The sequence below is a fragment of the Berghia stephanieae genome, chromosome 11 (genome assembly GCF_034508935.2).
Source record: "Berghia stephanieae isolate SIO BIC M18660-M18661 chromosome 11, UCSD_Bste_1.3, whole genome shotgun sequence".
NCBI lineage: Eukaryota > Metazoa > Mollusca > Gastropoda > Nudibranchia > Aeolidiidae > Berghia > Berghia stephanieae.
The window spans coordinates 25,460,274-25,485,273 of NC_088370.1; the positions used below are offsets into that span (position 1 = coordinate 25,460,274).

Consider the following 25,000-nt stretch of genomic DNA (forward strand, 5'->3'; position numbering starts at 1 on the left):
GAGAGAGAGAGAGAGAGAGAGAGAGCAATATCCACTATACTTGCTCAAAGCGCTTTACAATGGGTCCCTGACCAACAGCAACACGTAACATGTATAAAGAGACATGACATGACGCCTGTTAGACGATTATACATTTTTTTCGGACAGAGACAACGTTGTTAACGGCCAGGTACTGATTTTATACCTGACGGTGAGAGAATGTGAGTACTGAGTCTTTTCCAAGGACTCAACTATGCGCCGAAGGGGGCTCGAACCCAAGACCTTCCGAATAAATTATTTTCCATTATTATGTTTTGTTTTCGCTAATATGATTAATACAAATAAATGATCTTGACTAATTCACTAACCTGTTGTTCCGATTAGAATCTTTTGAGTAATAATGAAATGACTCTTTCAAAAGAGTCTAAAACGAGCTGTAAACAAACTTGTAGAAAATTACAACAATGATATTATCATTCCCAGATAGCGATCGTAAGGTCTCTCGTGAATATACGAAACGTACGATATTTTGTGCGAGATCACCACATGATACGCTATTTTAATGGAGGGGTCCGGGTTTCTTTTTTATTTCTTCATCTTTTTTTTTTTTGGTCCTGATTGTGACGTGGATGTGATGACAAAAATTTGGCATAAGGTCAATTGTGATTTTATGATATCGTTATGTAAAGTTTTGAGGAGACGTAAAATCGGTTGGCGGTCTTTTTTTGGAGAGGGTAACAGTTGTATGCGGTTTCAATTCTGTTTTGTGTTTGGGGTTTTTTGTTGTTTTTTTTTATTGGGGAGGGGTAGGGAGATGGCGTGGGGTGTATGGCTGATGATGTAAAGGGTACATTTGCAGCAGATGTTGTAGTAGTTGTAGTTTGCTTTTATGATGGTACTGGTGGTGGTGGTGGTGGAAGTGGTGGTGGTGATTCGAGATGATGATGAAGATAAGGTGGTGAGGGTGGTGGTGGTTTTTCGCTGTTGGTGGTGGGGATGGTGGAGATGGTGGATAGGTCGATATAGATATTATAGGCATAGGTGAAAGGTCTAAGGTTCAATTCCTTACCCAGGGTAATAGATATAATGAATTTGACGTCAATCGAGTCTTTGGTTTTTGTTTGTTTTTTTTTTGTTTTTTTTTTTGCCATCCGTGTGTGTCGGTAATTCACATTAAACCGTATTAATCAGACTATAACAGTTCCTGGTTACGCAGTTTTGTGTGTTTGTCCGTTTACCTCCGGATGACGATATTGTGAGTTTCTTAGCAAAGCACATACTATCTATATCTGTGAAACGGGTACATACATCATTAATTGGTGAAAATAAAGGGAATATGGGAGTGTCTGATAAAAATGTGAGAATAAATTATTTTACTACGGTGTCTGTGAATCAAACACAACTAGTGGTATGACCTTCGCTTTCGGATCGTAAGGTCCTGGGTTCGAGCCTCGCTCAGTGCATAGTTGAGTCCTTGGGGAATGTTCTTTGCGCTCTTTCTCTCACCGTACTCAGGTGTAAACTGAGTAACGTGCCGTTAACAGCGTTGTCTCTGTCCGAAAAAAAATGTAATATCGCCTAACAGGCGTCGTGTCCCGTCCTATATGTTAAATGTTGCTGTTGACCAGGGATCCCCTGTAAAGCGTTTTGAGCACGTTAACTCACTCAACCCTAACACCGACTAAATCCTTAGTATACCCCGGATTACTTTTACCCCATACCTATTTATTACACTTTTCTGAGACAAATTATAGGCGTAGTAACGAAGCTCATGTTTTTGATTTTACATGTTAGTTGAATAAAACAATCTATGTTCATGCTCATCTTAATACATTTTTTCCAATTTTGAAAAGTAGAAAAAATCTCTAGGACTGAGCACGTTAAGTGGATATTGCGCTATATAAAAGCTCAATTTTTAAAACTAGTATCGTAAGGTGTATCCGACGCCTGGCTTAGAGAAAAAAACCTTTTTTGGCTAACCGCTCTCAGCCAGGCGGTGGCTAGTTTCATCTTTTGTTTTTGTTTGGTATTTTCTCTGTCCCAAAAGGCTTCAACTGTCGTGAAGTCACTTCCCTCCTAATGACGCATAGTAACTTAGTACCTGGTTCTAAACTATCGGAACAATGGTGGGCGCCCTTATGTAATACTTCTCCGATGAGCATAACGGTGTATCCAGAGGCGAAACATAGTATAAATCTGATCATATTTTAACTTTTATACATGCTAATCATATGACATGTGAAAAAATTCCAGCCAGCATGAATAATAAAAAGTACCGATTTTCTTTGTTTAGACCAAGCTGCTGGTTGCTGAGCGGACGTGACATCAGAATATTGAATTCTATTTAGGGAGACCGGTCAGTGGCTCTGTTGGTAGGAAGTTTAGCTTTAGTACGAATCGACTTGGTTCAAAACCACGACACTAAATTGTTTCTTGTATTCCTTATTTATTGACTCCACACTTTGAGTATATATGGATCAAGTTCAAATTTAGTCGGAAGAACTTATGTATTAGAGTTGGTGCTGATAATGGAGGGGGGATATCTCTACATAATAGGAATTTCTGGATTCAGACGAGGCGAATTGGATGGAGAGAGCAGATATACTCATCGACTATGATTGAAGCACACAATTCTCAGCAAGCGCCATTCGGACTGCGAGGTTTACTACTACTACTACTACTACTACTACTACTACTACTACTACTACTACTACTACTACTACTACTACTACTACTACTACCACTACTACTACATTACTACTATTACTACTACTACTCCTACTCATACTACTACTACTACTACTACTACTACTACTACTACTACTACTACTACTACTACTACTACTACTACTACTACTACTACTACTACTACTACTAATATAAATTGGTAATCCCCAGTTATATGATAGGATTTAGGTTTTGCAAGTGGTAGGCAGCGTGACTCTACACAGCAACTGGGGGTACTTAGGCGTGTTTTGAAATTAAGGTCTATTATGCCATCTGAAACAGAGGATAGACTACAATATGTCGTTATTTTAGCCACAAAGCAGGAATTACACTAGATACCATCTATATAACGACTCGCCACGAATCATTAGAAAAGCACATTCTGCAGACAAGGGTAGACGGCAAGAGAGGAAGAGATAGACCAACAAGAAGCTGGGAACAAGATATATGTGAATGGCTGGGAATGACAGCAACTCAAGCAAGTAGACTGGCGGAAAACCGTAATCTGTTTCGCAAGAAAATTCGGGAAGCAACGTCCTACGCAGGATCAGCTGACTAGATGATGACCATCTATATTATGAAAGGCTACGTTGCAGCTATATCGTGGTCTTGTGGTAAGACACTCGCGTTCGGATCGGAAGGTCCTGGATTCGAGCCTCGCTCGGCGCATAGTTGAGTCCTTGGAAAAGGCTCTTTACTCACATTTTCTCACCGTACTCAGGGGTGTAACACGAGTATCTGGTCTTTAACAGCGTTGGGTTGTATCTGTCCGAAAATAATGTCATATCGCATAACAGGCGTCATGTTCCTTCCTACATGTTAAGTGTTGCTGTTGGTCAGGGACCCCATGTTTAGTAGATATTGCGCTATATATAAGCTCAATCTTAAATTTTCCATTTTTTAAAATTAATACAGTTTAGTGAGAATTACTCAAACGTGGATGGTAAAAACCAATAGCAAGGTAATGAGTGACGTCAATTTGATTACTGTTAACACCCCTTTCCGTTAAACTCAAACCGTTACAGAAACGCAGACAGACAAACCAAATCCTTTTTTTAGCTTGGGCGACCGAAGATTTTCTGGAATGAAAGAAGCTGATATACAGAGAAGTCGTAAGACCTGGAATGAGATCCAAAAAAAGTTAGCTCGGGATAGAGAAGGATGGAAACTGTTTGTCTGTGGCCTATACCCTGACCCAGGGTAAAAAAGGCAATGATGATGATTCATAAATAACAACTAGAGATAACTATAGTCAGATTTCTAATAAGTGGCGCTTGTTTTTCTTCTTTTCTCAGCTGTCCCTCAATGCACAGCTGCAAATATTTGTATGAACCTCTGAATCAATTTGTCTTAATTAAAAAGCATTTTTTTCATGGACTATAAAAAGCCCGCAATTTCGCGGGAAAGAACTATTTTTATTCGATATTGTACACACCATCATTTAATGAGGGTTTATTGGTAAACAACGTTGTCTGTGTAAGCCACTATAGCCTCTGAACCGTGACACAGCAACATACATTTGTCCGTGTGTGAAAACAGGTTGTGGTAAGAAAATTAACTGTGAAAATAAACCTGAAGTAGCAGACGTGAGCAGAGTTGAAAGACGATCATGGGGAGGCTTCCCAAAAGCTCATACAAAGGGAAACAAATCAAATAATATTCCCTCAACTAACCCCAAGAAAAAATAAAACCTAGTACCTTTAACTAACCCTAATAGTAATAGAAAAAACAAACACCCTAGCACCTTTGCTAAGACTTATGGCTAACCCTAATTTTTTAAAAATCCTCCGATCTCGAGCTAACCCTAATAGAAAAAAATCACTCGGACTGCTTTGCACTACTTTTCAATACTTCACAAATCAAAATGGCGGCCGAGAATCAAAACAATAGTCAAATTAGGAAATTTTAAACTTTCACAAATCTATCAAAGATTGTTCTAGAGTTTTTAATTGAATAACAAACTCCTGACAAAAGATTAACGGTGAATGAAACACCACAGATGACTTCCTGCTGCTGTCATTAATGATTTAATACTTATACCGACATCCATTATTTATTATTTTTTGTATTTATTTTAAATTCCATTGTATTTATTTTCCAACAACAGTCTACACGTTTTTATATTTCACTTTCTAAACTGCATTACACAGTTCCTCCCGCCTCCCCTCTTTTCACTTAATTAATTGCGCACATTTTAGAAATGCTAGTATTCTATTTTAATTCGTGCTTCCTTACAAAGGTGCATACTGCCAACCAATATATAACCAGTATGCACCTTCAGAGCATCACTATATCCAATGACATGTAATTTTCCTCCATTTTGCGAAAGTTGGAGCATGCCTTTTCCCAGTCTTCTCTTGATATAATATTTATTGACTCGTCAGTAGAGTAATTTTTATGTTCTTTCTCTTCAATCTTTCCCTCTACTTAGGCCCAATGGCCTGGATTGGATTGCGCTCACAATGATATGGGGGAAAGTCGCGCAACCTCGTGTCAAAACTCCCTGATTACAAGGCCTGCTTTGAAAACTGTTTCTGGTTCCTTTCTTTTTACTATGTAGTATAGGTAACCCTTTGATTAATGGTCAGAATATAATGTGGTTCTGCCTGATTGAAGCCATGAAATCGTGTCAGGTTTTATAGCTGCTGAAGTTGGAGCCTCGAAGTAAACATAGGCCATCCAATGGTAGCGTTGTCAAATACAATACACCTGGGTGCTTCGAGGGGAGGCAGCAACCAGTATTTAGCCAGTCTTCATACACATTTGCATTGATCCCAGAATTATATTCTTTACCTTCTAGATGATGCAGAGAAGGAAAAATAGAATGGCATTCTTTGCTAATTTCCAGGTTTGAGAGTTTTATTTTCCAAGGTGAGGGTCATTTATATTGATCGATATTTGAAGAACGAGTTGTCTTGTCAAACTTTAAAATATTGTTTTTTTTTCCAGAGTACGTAGTGTTAACGGCCACGTAATCATTTTACACCTGAGTACGGTGAGAGAATGTGAGTCCAGAGACTTTTTTTTTTCTCAACGGCTCAAGTATTCTCTTATAGAGGAACACGAACCCTGAACCTTTCTGTCCGAATGAGAGTGGGTTTTCCGGATGACACTGTTGTGAGCTTCTTAACCAAGTGCATGCAATCTGTATTGTGCCCATAGTTTACTGAGATATGAGTATTCAGAGTGTGCTTTCTCCTTTTTTAACACTCCATACAGTATGCAAAACCTCAGGGCGTTCTTTTCGAGCATGGTATGGGTATGTCTAGCGGCTCTTCTCTTTATTCTTAGTATTTTGTCCGTGCCCGGCGTCTTTATCCGAAAGACAGCAGAGGACGGCAGTACCGGGTCGTCGGAGTCAGTCTCCGGTGTGGGTTAGCCCTTATACAAGGGTTGACATTGACGTCACTCAGTTCTTTGCGACTGTTTTCAGTCAGCCATTTTTCTGATTAATTATCACTGAAATATATCGATCAGACTATAAACGTTTAAGGTCACACCTAGTTTTTTTACGTCTTTATACGTTATATCAGGCTAGAGGATGTTGTGAGGATTTTAGCTTAATACATATCATCATTAAAATACATTAAAATGTTGAACATGGACAGTAAATAATAAATGATATAAGTGGTATGAGAAACGATATCAAACTTAGATACTCGGAGATTCCAAAAATACTCACATCTGCTAATTCACGAATTACTGTATAATTTTATTTGCACCCTGGGAACAAAGCGTGTCCTTCATCTAGCCTGTACCCCTTAACTCACTCAACCCTAACACCGACTATATTCGTAGTTTACCAGGGTTACGTTTACCCCATGCCTACTTATTACATTTTTTTCTGAGACAAAGTATAGGCGTAGTATCAAAGCTAATGATTTATGTTTTTGCATGTAAATGAGAGTTGAATAAAACTATCTATGTACATGCTCATTTTAAATATATTTTTTCAATTGTGAAAAATCGAAAAAATCGTTAGGATTGAATGAGTTAATGTTGATGGTAGGCCCACGTCGTTTACGGTTTTATGGCTCATATCGAGGCTGTGTGTGTGGCCGAGGGAACGCCACCGCTGTGACTGTTGCTAGCTGACAACTGTGATTGCATTCAAACTAAAAGAGATGAACCATATCTCAAAACAAACATTGCACAAATTTAATATTTATTTAGTTGTTGTCTATCTATTCGTGTGGAATTATTGAAAGGTTAGTTTTTAATACTCAAATGTTACTAGTTAGGCAACTATCTCAGTGACAATTAAGCTTGTAGTGCTAGAAGCTGTTGTTTGAAAAAGAAAAATGTTTTTATGCTATGAGTTTAGGAAAAATACTCAAAACATCTGCCAGCCAATTTAAGTATTCTAACACACAAAACAGACTGTAATCTTGAACATTTATAAAAATATAGTCTGATTGATAGAATGTAATTGAGAAATAATCACCAACAGGCTGTTTTAAAAACAATTAACAAAGAGCTGGGTAACGTCATATTTGTTCCTTCTACGGATAAAAAATGAATATTTATATAACAGCTTTTACAATGAGCAAAGTACTTAACGTTAAGGTTCAAAACCCCCATCCGGCTAACGATAAAAGGATTACAAATGGTATTATTTCATGTATAATTCAAATAATATAGATAGTTCGAAGTTGACGTCACTCGGGTCTTTGTTATTGTCTTTTGCCATCCGCGTTTATGAGTAATACTCACTAAACTGTATTAACCAGACTATAAATGTTCAAGGTTACACATAGTTTTGTGTTTTGGTCGGTTATACTTCTGGATGGCAATGCTGTGAGCTTCTTCACCAAACGCATACTATCCATACCGAAGAAAATTAATGCCCCTTGACAGCATGATTCACTCTTGATAAACAATGATGGGTAAATATTGTGTTCACTATAGAAGTTGTTCTAGTTAAAAAATAATTGATAATTTATTGATAAATATTTCTGATAATATTTATTTAAGTTGGTGAAAAAAATTGTGATTGACATATTAAAGCTTCCTTTTTTTGTTTTTTGTTTGTTTTGTTTTTTGTTTTGTGTATGTGTATGTCTTTTTAATTATTCACTTTATTTTTTTCATTTTGACAACCTCAGGATTGAGACATCCAACGTTTGTCGTCACTTTGCCAGTTTATTTTTATCTTCTTCTTTTATATAGATAGTATGCGCTTGGCTAAGAAGCTCACAACATTGCCACCCGGAAGTACAACGGACCAACATAATACAGTTAAGTGAGAATAACTCATAAACGTGGATGGCAAAAAGAAAAAAAAAAACAAAAGAAAAACAAACAATAACAAAAATACGAGTAACGTCAACTTCATTCCATCTATACATACAACCTAAACATAGGCATATGTATTTTGACCATAGAAGGGGTACATTATGATGTGTTTGCTTTGAGTTATTATTTCCTGGACTAATCATAATTGTACGATATTTGTATCGGGTCATAGAAATATTCATTTAGGTTTTTTTTTATAGATAGAATAAAGATGATGTCCCTCAGGTCTTTGTTATTGTTTTCTGCCATCCATGTTTATGAGTAATTCTCACTAAACTGTATTAACCTGACTATAGATAGTATGCACTTGGCTAACAAGTTCACAACATTGCCATCCGGAAGTATAACGGACCAACACACAAAACGTTGTGTAACCATAAACTTTTATAGTCAAGTTAATACAGTTTAGTGAAAATCACTCACAAATGCGGATGGCAAAATACAATAACGTCATCTTCGTTCTATTTATAAACGTTCAAGATTACACATAATTGTGTGTGTTGCTTTGTTTTACTTCCGGATGGCAATGTTTTGAGATCCTTAGCCAAGCGCATACTATCTATAGAAGGAACGAAATTGACGTCACTTACCTCTTTATTATTGTTTTTAGACAGCCATTTTGGTGTCACATCTCACTAGATTTATATCAATCTTGGACTACCAACGTTTAAGGTTACACACAGTTTTGTGTGTTGTTAATTCAGATCCGGCTGGCCAATGTTGTGAGTATTTTTTTTTCAAAATACGAAGCATCAATTATATTGATTTAAATAACGACACTTTAATAACGGAAACAAAGGAACGTGATATGGTAATTTTGTAATAATATGATTTCTCTTTCAACGTGTATTTTTTGCTTAGTTCATTCAAGACAGTTCCAATAATTGTCTTCCCTCTCTATGTCCTTGTTCTGTCCATAAAAGTGTCATTTTTGCGCTGTGTTGCCTTGAGCAACTCACCTCGCCCATCACAATTTGCGGCGCTGCACTGCGGCCGACCCCTTGGTTATTCCAGTCTTTCCTTGGAGTAGACCCTAGAAACAAATTTTCGTTGAATAACGGGAATTTTATTTATCATTTTTTATGTATATTTGTCATTAAACTTTTTTTTTTTTTTTTTCTACTGGAAGAGAGATGAGATTGTAGCTCTATCAACAATGGCTGACGTATTCGTTCTCCGGCTGGTCGCCGCAGTTTACTACCTGAGTGTCTTCGTTAACTATAGCAATGGAATTCCCAGTAAGTTTTTATGTACACATTGTGCTGTTTGTCTGTTGCGTGTGTGTGAAATGTGTGTATGTGTTGCGTGTGTGTGGAGTGTGTGTAGTATGTGTTGCGTATGTGTGTGGAGTGTGTGTGTGTGTGTTTAGCGCGTGTATGCAGTGTGTGTGTAGTGTGTGTGTAGTGTGTATGTGTGTTGCGTGTGTTTGTAGTGTGTGTAGTGTGTGTCGCGTATGTGTGTGGAGTGTGAGTTACATGTGTGTTGCGTGTGTGTGTAGAATGTATGAAGTTTGTGTATGTGTGTGTCTGTTATTATATTTCAGTGCCTTGCAAGATTTATGTTGTGCTTGTGTGCCTTGTTTTGTGAGTTTTTTTTTTTATCTTGTCATGCAGAGCATTGTTGTAAACCAAATAAATAGACGTGTGCGGCTATGTGGTCTAGTGGTATGACTCGCTTTCGGATCGGAAGGTCCTGGGTTCGAGCCTCGCTCGGCGCATAGTTCAGTCCTTGGAAAAGACTCTTTACTCACATTCCCTCACCGCACTAGGTGTAAAATGAGTACCTGACCGTCAACAGCGTTGTCTCTGTCGGAAATGAATTGTAATATCGCCTAACAGCCGTTTTGTCTCGTTCTACATGCTACGTGTTGCTGTTTGTCAGGGACCCTTTGTAAAGTGCTTTGAGCACATTTTAGTGGATATTGCCTTATATAAAAGCTCTAGATTATGATTGATTATTAGATAACCGTCATTAGGTAAACAATGGAAATGATTAGTAAACATCGCAAACGAGACAGATTTACTGTTGTTGGTATGTGTAAAAATAAAATAACCACTGTTCTAATGATTACAGTTACAACACAGAAAAAGTGTGTATGGATAGAATGAAGTTGAAGTCACTTGGGTCTTTGATATTTATTTTTTTTACCATCCGCGTTTAAGAGTAATTCTCACTTAACTGTATTATCCAAACTAGAAAAGTTCATGGTTACACATAGTTTTGTGTGTTGGTCCGTTATACTTCCGGATGGCAATGTTGTGAGCTTCTGATCCAAGTGCATACTGTCTATATATAGCATGGGCTTGGCCAATACGCTCACAACATTCTTCTTCTTCTTTCAGCTTATCCCACAGTTTGCAGGATTGTCATAATGAATGCCACATCTCCATGCATCTCGGTTCAGAGCATCATCTTCCTCCAGACCAAATTCTTTCATATCGTCCTTTACCTTATCCAGCCATCTAGCATTTGGACGTGCCTTTCCCCTCTTTTCCGCTAATTGTAAGTCCAATACTTTCGTCCCACGTATTCCCTCTCTCGTCTCTTTACTTGTCCGAACCATTTCGGTCTATCTTCTCTCATCTTTATTGATACATTCCTCACTTCACTTAAACTTGAATTCGTTCATTTCTCACTTTATCTTTTCTTGTCCAGCCAAGTGATCATCTCAACATCTTCATTACTGCCACCTCAACTTCTTTATCTTGTTTCTTTGTTGTAGCTGCTGTCTCTATTCCATATAACATCGATGGTCTTACAACTGTTGAATATATTTTTTTGACACACAAAACTATGTGTAACCTTGAACGTTTATAGTCTGGGTAATACAGAAATTTATTCATAAATGTGGATGGCAAAAAACATAACTAAGACCTGAATGACGCCAACAGCAAAACTTAATATGTAGGACGAGACATGACGCCTGTTAGGCGATATTGCAATTTTTTTCCGACAGACCACGCTGTTAACCGCCAGGTACTCATTTTACACCCGAGTATGGTGAGAGAATATGAGTAAAGAGCCTTTTTCAAGGTCTCAACTATGCGCCGAGCGAGGATCGAACCAAGGGTCTTCCGATCTAAAAGCAAGTGTCATACCACTAGACCACATAAGTCTTTGAAATCAGGGTAAAACTTTATGGACATTCTAGATATGTAATTGGGAATAAGAACCATAAGTGAAATGATAAATAAAATAAAGAGAATTTCCTTTATTCATCTCACAGGGGAAATTTGTCTCTAGAGTCTATTCCAAGGGAAGACTGGAAAAACCCAGGCGTCAGCCGCATAGCAGCGCAGCAAATTGAGCTTGGACGAGGTGACTTGCTCAAGTCTACCACGCGCAGCGAGGGTCATCGAACTCGGTACCGTTCCGTTATGAAGAAAAGACCAAACCACTAAGCCACTGTGTGTTAAAATCCCAAATTACTTTACTCTTTAACACATCTAATATAAACAGGCATCTTGCTTACAAATACCTAGTACCGTTTTGATAAGAAAGGTTACTTTTATACCTAAAAGTTAAAAGGGGTAGCGGGCTCAGCGGTACGGTCTTTGCTTCGTACCCGAAAGGTACCGAGTTCGATCAACCGCCGCTGCACTATGTGGCCTTAAGCAAGTCACCTTTCCCTTGCTCAATTCGCGGCGCTGTACTGCGGCTGACGGCTGGGTTATTCGTTCCAGTCTTCCCTTGGAATAGACCTTAGAGACAAATTCCCCCTATGGGGTGAATAAAGGGAATTTTGTTTATTTTATATATTTAACCCTCTCCTTACCACCTTCGGCAAAATCGTCACATTTGTTACACACAATATACATATTTTCTTCTTCAGATTTATTTTGTACATCACAAACTTTGAAGAATGATCTTTTGTTTAATTAATACGAGTTGTTTAATAGAGAGCTTGTTTGAGTTGAAATAATCAATTAGTCCGCTGGGTAAGCCTGCCATATTGGGATAATACTAAAAAGGATCGGTAAGGAGAGAGTTGAAATTCTTAAGAGTGTATACGAAACTTCCAGACAAACGAGGAAAGAAAAAATAATAGAATAAAGTCGTCCCCGAAATCAGCCTACTCTGACCTTACAACGATACCTGTTCCCTTATTTCTCACTTGGATCAACTTTATGTGCGGCTTTGTGGTGTTGTGGTACGACACTCGCTTTCGGGTTGGAAGTAACTGGGTTCGAGTCTTGCTCCTCGACGCATAGATGAGTCTTAAGAAAAGGCTCTTTACTCACATTTTCTCACCTCACTCAGGTTTAAAATGAGTACCTGGCCGTTAACAGCGTTGTCTCTGTCGAAAAAAAATTTGTAACATCGCCAAGACGTCATGTCTCGATCTCCATATTACGTGTTGCTGTTGGATGGAGACGCATTATTAAGCGGTTTGAGCACACTTAGTGGATCTTACGCTAAATAAAAGCTCAAAAATATGTTCAGTTTGTTTTCTTTCTACAACCTGCTCAAATTTTATTTTTTGAACATTGTACAACTCGAAAAATGCTCAAAATCGAGTATTTCATGCATACAATTCGAAGATTTCATCAAACTGTCGAAATCTCGGAAATTTGAAAAAATCGTCAAATTTCAAGGAATACCACCGGTTGAAGGCAATTGCTCACATTTCGATATAATATACGATTCTTTCACTCTTGCTCTTTGGAATAGGCTTCAACTGTTGTGACGTCACTTCCCTCGTAATGATGTATAGTAACTTAGTAACTGTTTCTAAATTATTGGAACAATGGCGGACGCCCTTATGAAATATTTCTCCGACGACCATAAAAGAATATCCAGAGGAGAAAAACATTATAAATCTGATCATGATTTGACTTTTATATAGTCTGGTCACATGACATGTGAAAAAGTTCTAGATAATGCTGAAGAGTAAAAAGTACCGATTTTCTTTGTTTAAAACCAATCTGCTCGTTGCTGGGCGGACGTGACATCAGACTATTGAATCCTATTCGGGAAGTGTTCCCAACCGCTGCACGAGCTTGCGAGTGAGCGTTGGGAACAAAGTTCGAATTCCAAAACGCGAGGGCGTAAGAAAAAAATATATTTCAAAACTATTTAATTTGTAGTCAGATTTTTTTATTAATGGCGCGTGTTTTTCTGGTTTTTCTCAGCTGTCCCTCTATCAAAAATTGTAAAAAATGGTGTCTCCCTTTGAATCAAAATTTGTCTTAACTGAATGTAGATTTTGGACCATTTTGGCGCGTTATCAAAACAGTTTTCTTCTTTAAGACCTATTGATCAGTAAAATTAGGTGCCCCAGACGTAAACAATGTCTCGAAGCACATGGCAAACCACATGTTCCTGTCATGACAGCTCACGTTCCAATGTAAATTATAGAAAAAAATAACCTTTAAAATTCGGCTGTTATGTGGCAAAACAAACACATATTCATAAATACTCGATCACGCGTCAAATAATATCTAAATATTGATTTTTTTATTAAACAAATCGTAAAATTTATCAAAAATTACTGTCGGTCTATTTTTAGACCACGGTCAATCTCATTCTCCAAAATCAATGCGCTTGTGTGAACAAAACAAGAACTATTTGAAATCTGGTTTTCGGAATAATTTAGCCATATACAAAGAATTTGAATTAATAACTATTTTATTTGTACGTGTTTGTTTTTAACCGACTGTGTATTATCTACAATTTGAACGACAAATACGGGAGACCTGTTTTGTGCGCAACGTTGTCCGGCTGCTAAAGTTCTTAATCACCAGCAAAGAATGGCAGTCCAACTCATGCAAAGGTAAGATACCAATTTCAGTGTTTGAGTTTGTAATTTGTATCATTTGGTTTTGAGAGCAGGAAACGATTTAGTTCAATGTTAATCCATAATAGCGTTCGGGTATTTAACTTTGGATGTCTCACCAGCATAATTTTAGAATGCTTTGTTTATTTGTTTTCATTTCACTTCGCAATTTGACTGTCACTGTCAGTCATTACAGTTACAGTACAGCTTCACTCGCCGATTCTCACTAACAGAGTTTACGTTTCCTTCACTTATGTCTGCTTCATGCTCATTCAGTGAGTGATTTGAATATTCTGTGAGAGAACACACTTTTCGTAATTTATGACATTTTATGGGTAACGTTTACAGTCTAGAACGTGTGTCAGTGTCAGCGTCAGTCATAACTTGACCGAAAAACAAAACAGAAAGGAACAAAAAAAAAAAGCAGACGCCCCCTCCTCAGTAGTTGAAATCTCAACAAAAGTTGTTGTTTTTTTTTAAATCCTCATCTATGTGGTGCGTAGCTTTCACCGCTTGTCATATTTTATTGACTCTCGCTCTTTCCTGGCCTGATGATAATAGATTTCGAAACAGTCTTTATTCTCTCATTATCTGTTCATGACTGGAACTGGAAAAGGAACAAGACAAAGGCAAAGGGTCTCTTCCATCGATTTTCAATAAATTGTGTTGTTTGAGGGATTTAAGTTGGTAGCTGTTTTTTGTCACATAAGACTTTTTGTTATTGTTTTTGCTGAGAGTCGATGGGAGAAGGAATAGCAGAGAGGGAGGAAGGGGTGAAAAAATGAGAATGTCTGGGAAAAGAAAATGTCCCACTCAGCCCCTTCTCGCATCTTTGATATTTGGCAGGTGTCAAACTACATGTATGACGTTTTGGATCTTCCAAGCCGTTTCGCCTTATTTGGTTTTTAGCTGTGTGAAAGAAAACATATTTTATTGTAAAATGCAGGGAGTGTGGTCTGATATTTTCGTCGTCGCTATGATTATTCCCAGACAGTGTCTGCCAATAACGAAAATTGGTTATTCCCAGATCAATAGAGGAGAAAAAAAACAATATTTTTTTATTTAAAAAAAAATAAAAACAATTTTAAGAAATTCATGCTCAGAAACGGAACAAGGCCAAACAAAAAAGGAGAAAAGTATAGACTCGCCCCCCCAAAAAAAAGATTTAAAAAAAAAAAAAGGGGGGGGGGGGGGGGGGGAGCGATTGAATGAATCTGTGCAGCTAAAATGAGCAACGAGTTTCCCTTGGCTCAAGAGAAATGAAAATGAAAAAACTGTGTTTAAGTTTTTTTATGAGTGTTGTGGTGGGTCGTGAGGTTTTGTTACAGTTTTATACACATCCCTGTTAGTTCAATCTATTTTGGGGGTAATGATCAAGAGGGGCCTGGTCCTACAACTCTTTACGGATTTACCTTGGATTGAAATGAAAACTAAACCTCTCTGATTACTTTAGATTACCTAATTTTATTTCATACGTTTTTTTATGAAGAAGAAGCTTTTTAGGATTTTGTAATTCATAGGAAACACCATGATATGTGAAATGATGTCTTATATAAATTTTGCCTGAGGAATGATAAGCCAACAATTTTGAAAAGCTCTCTCTATTGATCTAATTATCAAAAATTTTATTTGTGATCAGATATTTTATTTGACTTTAAAGTAAAATCTAGAGGCATTAAAACATATTCAATGTTTATTAGACTTTTCTTATGTGATCAGAAAGTTAAATACAGGAAATATTGATCAAATGAGTTCACCAGAAGGTAAATAAAAGCCCATTTTTAAAAAGCCAATCGACATTGGTTATGTAATCTTGCCTTCATGATCATAAATCTCTGATAAAATTAGACCTGACCCAACGGTTTTAACAACCTAGTGGTATCTGAGTTCCAGGTCCATTATGTTTTCTAATGTTTTTATTGATTATAAGCAAACCATTAAGAAATAGGTCATGTCTGTATATTCAACATTGAATGGTATATCTTCTTACATTGAAATAAGTGGTTCTTTAGAGTAATAAGGCTCATGGAACTGGAGTTATTCCTGTTTCTGTAACATGAAGCAACAGACCTTAAATAGTGCTTGATAATTTTCTTTAAACAATAAATGGTATTTCATCTTACCTTGAAATAATTGGTCCTTTCGAGTCATGAGGCTCATGGAACTGGAGTTTTTCCTGTAACATGAAGCAACAGACTGTAACAAGTGCTTGCTGAACTCTGAATAAGTTGCACATTTACATTTTACTTGTAGAGTTAGATCCAGTTATTCATTCAAACATTGCTATTTTAATTTCAAATTGGCATTTAATTCATAATAATAAATATAAAGTTAAATAAATCCAATGATAATAATTGATAAAATAAGATAATTATAAGTTTTATTCATTGGTTGGTCCATATGAATTTTACTTTATGATTTTGTGTGAGATGATATTGCTTTTTATGGGACCATTGGAAAATGGTTTAGGATGCCATGCTTATCTTTTTTTTTCAGATCTAAATAACATTACAACAAGAATGAGTCTCTGCATTCCTTTAATTGTTCTGGAAGCATTGGCCTGCCTATACCATGGGAATTAAACAATTTATATTCAAGAAGAAGTATCATTATAATTATTATTATCATCATCATCATCATCATCATCATCATCATATCATCAAGATTATCAAAATGGCTTTCATTTTTTACTGTATCTTATAGAATTCCTCATATATCATTATGGACCCTTCTATGTTTTTTTTATTGGAATTAATGTTTTTCTTCTATATTCTATATTCTTCATAAAACCTCTCAGCTTTATTGACCTATCTAGAGACTAGAGAGCGGTGATTAAGAGAACAGGACCATATTTTGCTTTCGAGCGTTTCTTAATTTCAAAAGCAGCTTACTGTAGTTTGTAAAAATTTTTTAAAACTTTTTTCTAATGACAGCGTCTAATATACGTTAAAACCAATGTATTTCTATCCCTTTGTAATTTTTGGCAGTCGTCTCTCCATTTTAATGGTATTGGCTCCTGTTTCTTTATACAAATGCCCTGTGATCTTGTTATACACTTGAAAGAAACATTTACATAGGAAGTCAAGAAGAATATAGCAAAAGAAACCTGCTTCCTTAGTTATGAATAAGAAATTTAAAAAGAAAGAGGCAATGATCTCTTTATCTTGTCTACCATTTAACTTTCTAATTATTTAAAAAAGTTTATTATATCCTTTTCTATATTTATAATTTAATTTATCAACAAGATAAGAGTACTGATGAATCCATTTATGCAGCTGATTTGTAATAATAGTAGAATTGTATAGATGGGGCCATGTGATGTTGCATATCAGAACCTTTGTTAATCAAAGCTTTTGCTAAGGCTCTTAAATCACAGATTTTAAAAAATGGAACAACACAGTTTCAGTAATAATTATCAATTTTCTTTATTTTTTTTCTTTCTCTTTCAAAGGATGAGAATACAAGCATACCTTTATAAAGGAGAAACATCTTATCTATATTTTTAAAAATGATTTTCAGTTTGAATAACATGAATATGAATGAAATGACAATAAAAGTGATATAAATTTATAATCTGTTTTTAACTTATTTGGATTTCACAAGTTGTGTTATGGCCCTCAGATACGGCAGGACGGGTGAGACTGAGAACCAGTCCTCACAATAGTACTAGAGGTCTTGTATATGCAAGATGTGATTTCCATTGATACAGTTTAAAGACTGTCCTGTTTTTATTCATTCTGGTGCACGCTGTAGGTTTTTTTTTTGTTGTTTTTTTTTTTTGGTTTCTTGTTTTAAAGAAAGATTCTTTGGGCTTTTTTCTTCAATCTAAGACTTGATTGAATTCTGACTCAATGCAAATCAACTTTGTTCCAACTCCAACTCCTCAATTTCAAATTACAATGAACTTGTGCGCCCTTCCTTCTCTGTTAACCTACAGGTTATTGGATATGTAAATTTAATACATTTACGTCTACCACAATGATAGACTAGCAATTTATCTAAATATCTTGCATTCGTCTTTTGTAATAACTTTTCATTCTGGGTTACACATAAAAGTTAGCAATGCCGGGTTACAAAAGTACTTTGATGTTAAAAAGATCATCATCCTAACATTCTAATCTTAATCTTTGTCATCTTACTTATATGTTGCCAGGTGTAAGACATTAATTTTGCAAGTCATCATCATCATAGCTTGTCGCACCAACACCAAACTCACTCCACAGCATTGGGGAGCAGACTCTTAGGTCATGGTCAGTGCAGCTGAGCCCATCCTGGCATTCTCTATGGATGTCTGCTATGGGCATTCACATGTACACAAGCTAGTCTCAGCCAGCCCCCACTTTTTCATGCTTCCAGTTGTTCTCACAAGTTTTGCCTGTGCTCTGTTCAGTGTTACCAATTCATTCCTGGGGAGCTCGGTTCCGTAGGACAGTTCTTTTCTCGGATCTCCAACAGCTTCATTTGCATGATTGTCCCACTCTGTGTGGAAATCCTGTATACAGCTGCATGGTCAGGGTTGATGCTTTCTTCCGTCATGAAGCTCTTTCTCGACTTCAGTCTACTTGTTATTGGGCTGTGGTCATGTTGGGGGTGCCTTGGGTCCATTTTCTGTTTATATTTCTGGGCTTTGGAAAAAGTGGCTCTTCGAATGTGGGGAGGTGCAATGCCAGCCAGCCGATGGAGGACTGGAACTGCAGTCGGTTTCAAGTTACTCTAATGATCCGGCAGGTGTTATTTTGACATGGCAGGATCTTGCCCAGACTGGTGAGACCTTTTCGGCTAATGAATAGCAGAGGGCTAGTATGGTTGTCCTGACTGTTTTCTGATCTGCTCCCCATGTAAGTTTTTCTTCTCTTTTCTTAGGAAGTTGTTTCTTGTGGCCATTTTTGCTTTTGTTTTCTTTGTGTTCTGAGAAAAGGACATTGTGCGGTTTACGGTAACACCGAGGTACTCGTACATGGGGAATGTGTTGTTCTCCAATATGTCCCCATTCCAGGAGATGTTCAGTTTCCTGTTTTCTTTAGACTTGGCGGCACTTTATATGGAAAGCACACTCTCGAGTTTTTCCTGGGTTAGCATTTTGTACTACTACTACTTACTTACTTAGATGCCTTTCGCGTCTCGACCGAAAGATCGGGTCGCCTTGGCTGTTTCCAGTATTTCCTGTGTGAGGTGTCTCCAATATTGCCGGTCCTCTGCTAGGGTTCTCAGATTTTCAAGGTCCCCTGCCGTTATGAGACTAATGCTTTGTCCAAGTGTTGTGAGGTTTTTGTTTAGGATCACAGGGAGTGTTGTGATCGGTCTTCCTCTGAAAAGGTTCCCGTGTTTTTGGAAGTATCCCGACATGGCTTGGTTTGCTGGTATGTTTTTGTCCCTGCGTAGTATGTGACCGAAAAGTTGCCATCGTTGTTGTAAAATGTCAAGGGAGATTGGTCTTTCTTTTGTGATCTTATAGAGTGATTCATTTGAGATCTTTTTGGGGTATTTGATGTCCAGTACCCTTCTTAGCTGTGTGCGATGGAAGGCATCCAGATGTTCTTCTTCGGATTTTGTCAGCGCCCAAGTGCCGCAGTTATACAGAAGTACCGGTTTTACAAGAGCATGGTACAGTTTCAGTTTGGTTTTTCTCTTTATTTTGTCACCTCTAATCCATACATTGGTGAGTTTACTGAGTGCGGCGTTTGATAGCTGTTTTCTTCTTTGTACATCCTCGGTGTCTCCAATTAGTGAGCCGACTTTCTTTGTTCTTTTCCATTCCTCTTTGTTCCTCGATATTGTTGTAAATTCGGTTTTATTGGCATTGACTTGGAGGTTATATTTCATGAGGGTATTTTGTATGATGTCTATATTTGCTGGTGTTGATCCAATAAAATCGACATCATCTGCATAGGCGATTTCTCTAGGGATTGCATTCTCAATATGAGTCGTTGGTTTTGGAATGACTTTTCGAACTTCTTTCAGAGCGTGTTCTAAGTATATTGTGAACAGAATCGGGCTCAGACTATCTCCTTGGGGGGTCCCGATGTTACTTTCGAACTGCGTCTGTTTTGTGGCCCCGTATATCCTTGGTTGTATCTTTGTGTTGCTGAGGAGAAATCGGATTATTCGGAGCTCGTCTTCGTCTACTATTTCTGTTAATATCTCCAAAAGTTTTCCTCTGTCGATCGTATCAAAGGCTGCGGACATATCGATTCCGGTTATTGTTATGGATATGTTTTCTTTGAGTGCCTTTGCTGCCAACCATTTATGTGTCCATACAACGTCCGATGTGCTTCGGTCTTGGCGAAACCCGCTTTGGCTATGTGATAGATATTTTTCTATTTTCGGTCTAATTCTGTTGAGGACAATAGTTGACAGTGTTTTTCTTATGGTATTCAGTAATGTTATTGGGCGCAGGTTGTTTACGGGTCCTTTCGTTTTTCCTGGTTTTTGTATTGTAATTAGGACACCGCTGTTTATGTCCCAGTCTTTGTGTGTTTGAGAATGTTTTGTTCATTATGTTTGCAATGCTCAGATCCAGGGAGAGGGTACCGCATTTCAGCAATTCAGCGGGAATTTCATCTTCGCCTGGGGATCTGTTATTGTTTAGGCACTTTATGCTATTTCTAACTTCAGTTGTTGTGATGCGGTTGTTTAGGTCTCTAGGGTTTCCTGAGAAGGGCGATATTTGTGAGACTTGTTTGTGAAATTTCTGCTGGAAGTGGTCAGTTACAATGTCAAGGATATCGTTGGGATTTGTTGTCTGTTTGCCAAATTTATCCTGTAGTTTTGGGTTCTCGAATGGTTTTCCATTCAGAGATTTCGTCGCTTTGAACATAGACGATGCGTTATTTTGGACTTTTCTATGTCTTCCACTTTTTTGTCTAATTCCTCGTTTCTGTGTTTTATTGTAAGTGATCGAATTGAATGCAGTATTTTGTTTCGTTCCGTTTTCAGGTTTATTATTTCTTCCGAGTCTTTCGTGTTTTGTATCCTGATCCTAAGTTCTTTTTGTTGCCGCGATAGATCGTTAATAGCGATGTTAGGCGTTCTATTTGGTTTGTTCTTAGTTGTATTAATAGAGCCTGCACTTTCTTCCCCCGCATATTTCATTGCCGCTTGCGTCTCTTTCCATTCATTGTTTGGATTGCTGTTTTGCTTTATTTTCCATAGACTTGAGTTAAGTTCATATTGGTAATGAATGCGACATTCTCGCTCATTTACTATTTTTGCCGTGTTTATTTTGACTGCCGTTTTACCTTTCTGTCTTCGTTGTCTGTACACATTTATGTTGAAATTCGTTTTTACAAGTTTGTGATCGGATGTTAGCAGTGTACCACCGTATGATCGCGAGTTGTTGAGTAGTGTTTATGGCGGTGTCGACATATGATATAGTCTATTTGGTTGTGTATTGTTATCATTTTGTCTTGGGTTTGGTCTTTCCTTTGTCCTACCCATGTTGTCTGGTGTCTTGATGGGTGGTTGAAAGCACTGTTTGTTATGAAGAGTTTTCTCTGTTCACAGAACTGGACTAATTTTCTCCGTTATCGTTACGTTTTCCTTTTGAGTATGATCCTAAACATAGTGTGTCACTGTCGAGACGTTTTCCTACTTTGGCATTAAAATCTCCAGCAATTATTAATATTGATTTGTTTCCTATTTTGTTCAGTGTATCGTCTAGGTCTTTGTAAAATTTATCAGTTTCCTCTGGGTAAGCTCTTTTGAGCTCTTTAAATGTGGGCTCAGAGAGTGGCTCCAGGACATCCGTTAGTCTCTCCTCAATGATCTTGAAATCAGAGGCCTGGGACGCGAGACACAGATCATCAGCATATAGAAACCCCTGGATGTTCTCGAACTGAGGTTGGTCGTTGGTATAAACGTCGAAAAGGATAGGTGCAATTACCGATCATTGAAGGAGTCCGTTCTTTTGTGATCTGTTTTAGGAGCAGTTTCCTGTGATTTACTGTGTCATAGGCAGCTGCCAGGTCCACGAACACAGTTCATGTAATTTGTTTGTTCTCGTAGAGATGACTGATCCTACCTCAATGACGATTGGTCCGGATTGTGATTTTGGTATGGGGTTGCGGACAGTTTTTGACATATCTGGAAGACACAAATGCAGGGTCTGGGTTATAACCTGTTCTCCAGCGAGCGCTTGACAAGGATGATTCATGCGTCAAAGAAGAGTGTCAGATTATATTGGTCAGCCCATTCTTCAACAGTATCTACATCTTCGTTGTTCTCATTGTATCCCCATTTCGTGCTGTGGCTGTTAAAGTCACCTATCACAATCATTGGTTTCTCACTAGTGGTGGATGTAACTGGCCACTTGAATGGCGTTGGTGGATGTTTGTTGACAGATATCACATTGAAGTATCTGTTTTCAATTCTGAGAATTTCCACCTCACTTACTGTCATGTCCTGGTTGTATGTCACTATTGATTTGACTTTGACGTAGTTAACGCTACCGTGAATGTTGCTTTCATGTTGTATGACTAAATGCATGCCAGGGATGTTTAGTGTCACGGTCTTGTCGCTGGAGGCCGATTGCTACAACTCACACAACACCAACATTTTGCAAGTATCTTTAACACTTTTACCATTAAACGGTGATATTGACAACAATAATATAATAATAATAATAATAATAATAATAATTAATAATAATAATAATAATATATTATATTATTATTATTATTATTATTATTATTATTATTATTATTATTATTATTATTATTATTATATTATTATATTATTATTATTATTATTATTTATTATTATTATTATTATTATTATTATTATTATTATTATTATTAATTGTTATTATTATTATTACTATTATCATTATTATTATTGTTATTAATAATAATATTAGTATTAGTAGTAGAGGTCTAGTAGTAGAAATAGTAATAGTAACAGTTGGACCAAGTACATAAATATGAATATTTATACAGGGCATTTCTACAGATTCAGATAGCCGTGAGCAATGCGCTTCACAATGTTTCATATTTATCCCCCCACTTCAACAAGCCGTATGGAACCATATTTCTTTGTCATACAGCCTGTAAAGCGACCCTTGTGTACTATAACTGTCACTACCCGTCATTTCTGTAGCCAGATACTCATTCAATCGAGTGGGGTAAAGTGCCTTAGTCAGGGAAACAACGCGGGGACCACAATTCTTCACGATTAGTCGCCAATCCTATTACTGCTCACACTTAGCATTGGCATTGCTCGACTTTTGTGACAAGACGAAAACCGTACCGCTGAGCCATACGGTCCGTTAGTTCAGTATAGTTTTGTGGTATCAGTGGTTATAATACAGTAGTGGTAGTGCATTTATAGTAGAAGTAGTAGTAGTCTTCTGTTCAAAATGGTCATCTGAGCGAAGAATAGGAGATAGATTCGAATTTACTCACTTCATTGCATTGACCGTATGCTTTGACTTTGATCATTTGATACGCTGTAAAAATAAAAAAGTACGATCCACCTTACCCAAAAACAAGCAACAATCTTCGTTTCCCTGAACATAGATATGGTTTTGTTTACGGGAGGAGGGGGAACCATGATTATGGTTTTCCTACAAAATAAAAGAAGGGGCATTTTGGCTATAGATAATATGATCGTGGCCTCCATAGCTATCACAGACTCAGAGTAAACAGCTGGAATTTATTCACGACCAACTTCAGTTTGCTGCCTTAGCAACATGTAAACAAAAAGTTGGTTGGATGCGCATGACATTACTAAAGATCAACTGCAGCATAGTTCGGGTCATTGATAAAAAAAATCTGGGTCACGTTTGACGTCAAATGTTATTGTTTACGTTTGGGACAGCTAATTTTACTGCTCTATAAAAAAAAAAAAACTACTTAAAAACAGTTGTCATAAAAATTCGATATTGAACACTGTAAAAAATGTAAACAAGTTACGCACCACAAAATATGACATGAATTCATATAGCTTTCCAAAAACATCTTGTGTTGACACGGAGTTCCGGCTGGTGATTATGAGTTCAAGTCATACTTGTTTCCCAATAAAAACAATTCGCTTTAACTGCAATAAACATAACTTATGTAGTTTGCCTTAAATTTTGAATTTATGATTCAATGCTTGTTATCTACATCATGTCGCAAATTACAGATATGAAATCTCTAGTTTTAAATCATTCGAAATATTGATTATAATATACTCAAGATCGTCATATTAACGATGTATGCTGTTTATATAACTTTGAAAAATTGTATCTGTGAATGAACGTTTCATAGAACATAAATATTTTTAAAGCATATACTCTTTTAAACTATAGGATACGATACGACGCTTTCGTAAGCTGCGAAAAGAAATCTACTTGTATCTATCGATAAGCCATTGGAGAGGCCGGTTATGGAATTGGAATTTCACAATCAACCCCTAGAAGATGATTATCGAAATACGACGGAGAGACCACCAGCATGGAACGACGTGATAGGAAAAGGATCCAAGGCAACTTTGACATGGATATCATCCAAAGATGTATGGAACTGGCTGAACTTGAGTTCTTGACAGAGGGTCATTGATATTCTTGCAGGTGGTGAAGATCCTGGGTATTTAGGAGAATGCCAAACTTTTTTTTCTGCATCATCTGGAAGGTAGAGACTATCATTCTGGGGTCAATGCAGAGGGGTTTGAAGACTGGATAAAGAACCGTTTGCTGCCTTTCCTCGAAGCAATCAGCCGTAATGCATTGGACAACGCTACAATTCTGTGGTCCATGATCACCTCAATGCTCCAACTTCAGCAAGTATAAAAATTGATTTGATTTCATGACATATTCTGACTATTCATCAAAGGATCAACAATACGTTATACTATAACTATACCCTTAACTGCCAAACAAGAAGCACAATTCACCATTTCTGGCACAGCAATAGAAGATGTCAGGGAATTTACATACATTGGCAGCAAAATCAGTCAGTCGGGTGGAACTAATGAAGACATCTTCGCTAGAATAAAGAAAGCACGCCAGGCCGTTGCAATATTGAGACCAATATGGAAAGCGTCCAGCATATCCACAAACACCAAGCTCAAAATATTTAACACTTATGTTAAAGCAGTCCTGTTCTATGGGTCAGAGACTTGGGGAACAACCTTGACCACACCAGCCAAGATACAAACTTTTGTCAATCGCGGTCTTCGACAAATACTTAGGTTGAAATGGGTTGACAAAGTGCCAAATGATGACCTTTGGACAAGAACAAATGGATG

At 37.3% G+C, this 25,000-nt stretch overlaps 2 protein-coding genes and 1 long non-coding RNA gene across 4 annotated transcripts in view; 2 read left to right on the forward strand and 1 right to left on the reverse strand.

Moving 5' to 3' along the window:
• LOC144956366 (uncharacterized) overlaps positions 1 to 1,258 on the reverse strand; it is a 24,172-nt gene extending 22,914 nt beyond the window's left edge. Inside the window, exon 1 of the mRNA XM_078886864.1 lies at positions 348 to 1,258. The gene's annotated coding sequence lies outside the window, so the exon portion shown is untranslated. The remainder of the gene's footprint in view (positions 1 to 347) is intronic.
• Positions 1,259 to 6,804: 5,546 nt separating this feature from the next.
• The window catches only part of LOC144956493 (uncharacterized), a 58,557-nt gene continuing 40,361 nt past the window's right edge, over positions 6,805 to 25,000 (forward strand). For both annotated transcript variants that reach the window (XM_078887033.1, XM_078887034.1), the window contains exons 1-2: positions 6,805 to 6,914; positions 9,131 to 9,239. In XM_078887033.1, the coding sequence (XP_078743159.1) occupies positions 9,158 to 9,239 (82 nt within the window). In that variant the 5' untranslated portion in view covers positions 6,805 to 6,914; positions 9,131 to 9,157. The remainder of the gene's footprint in view (positions 6,915 to 9,130; positions 9,240 to 25,000) is intronic.
• Positions 13,479 to 17,350, forward strand: LOC144956494 (uncharacterized). Its single transcript, XR_013641959.1, has 3 exons — positions 13,479 to 13,774; positions 16,274 to 16,380; positions 17,229 to 17,350. It is a non-coding gene; the product is annotated as an uncharacterized LOC144956494 (long non-coding RNA).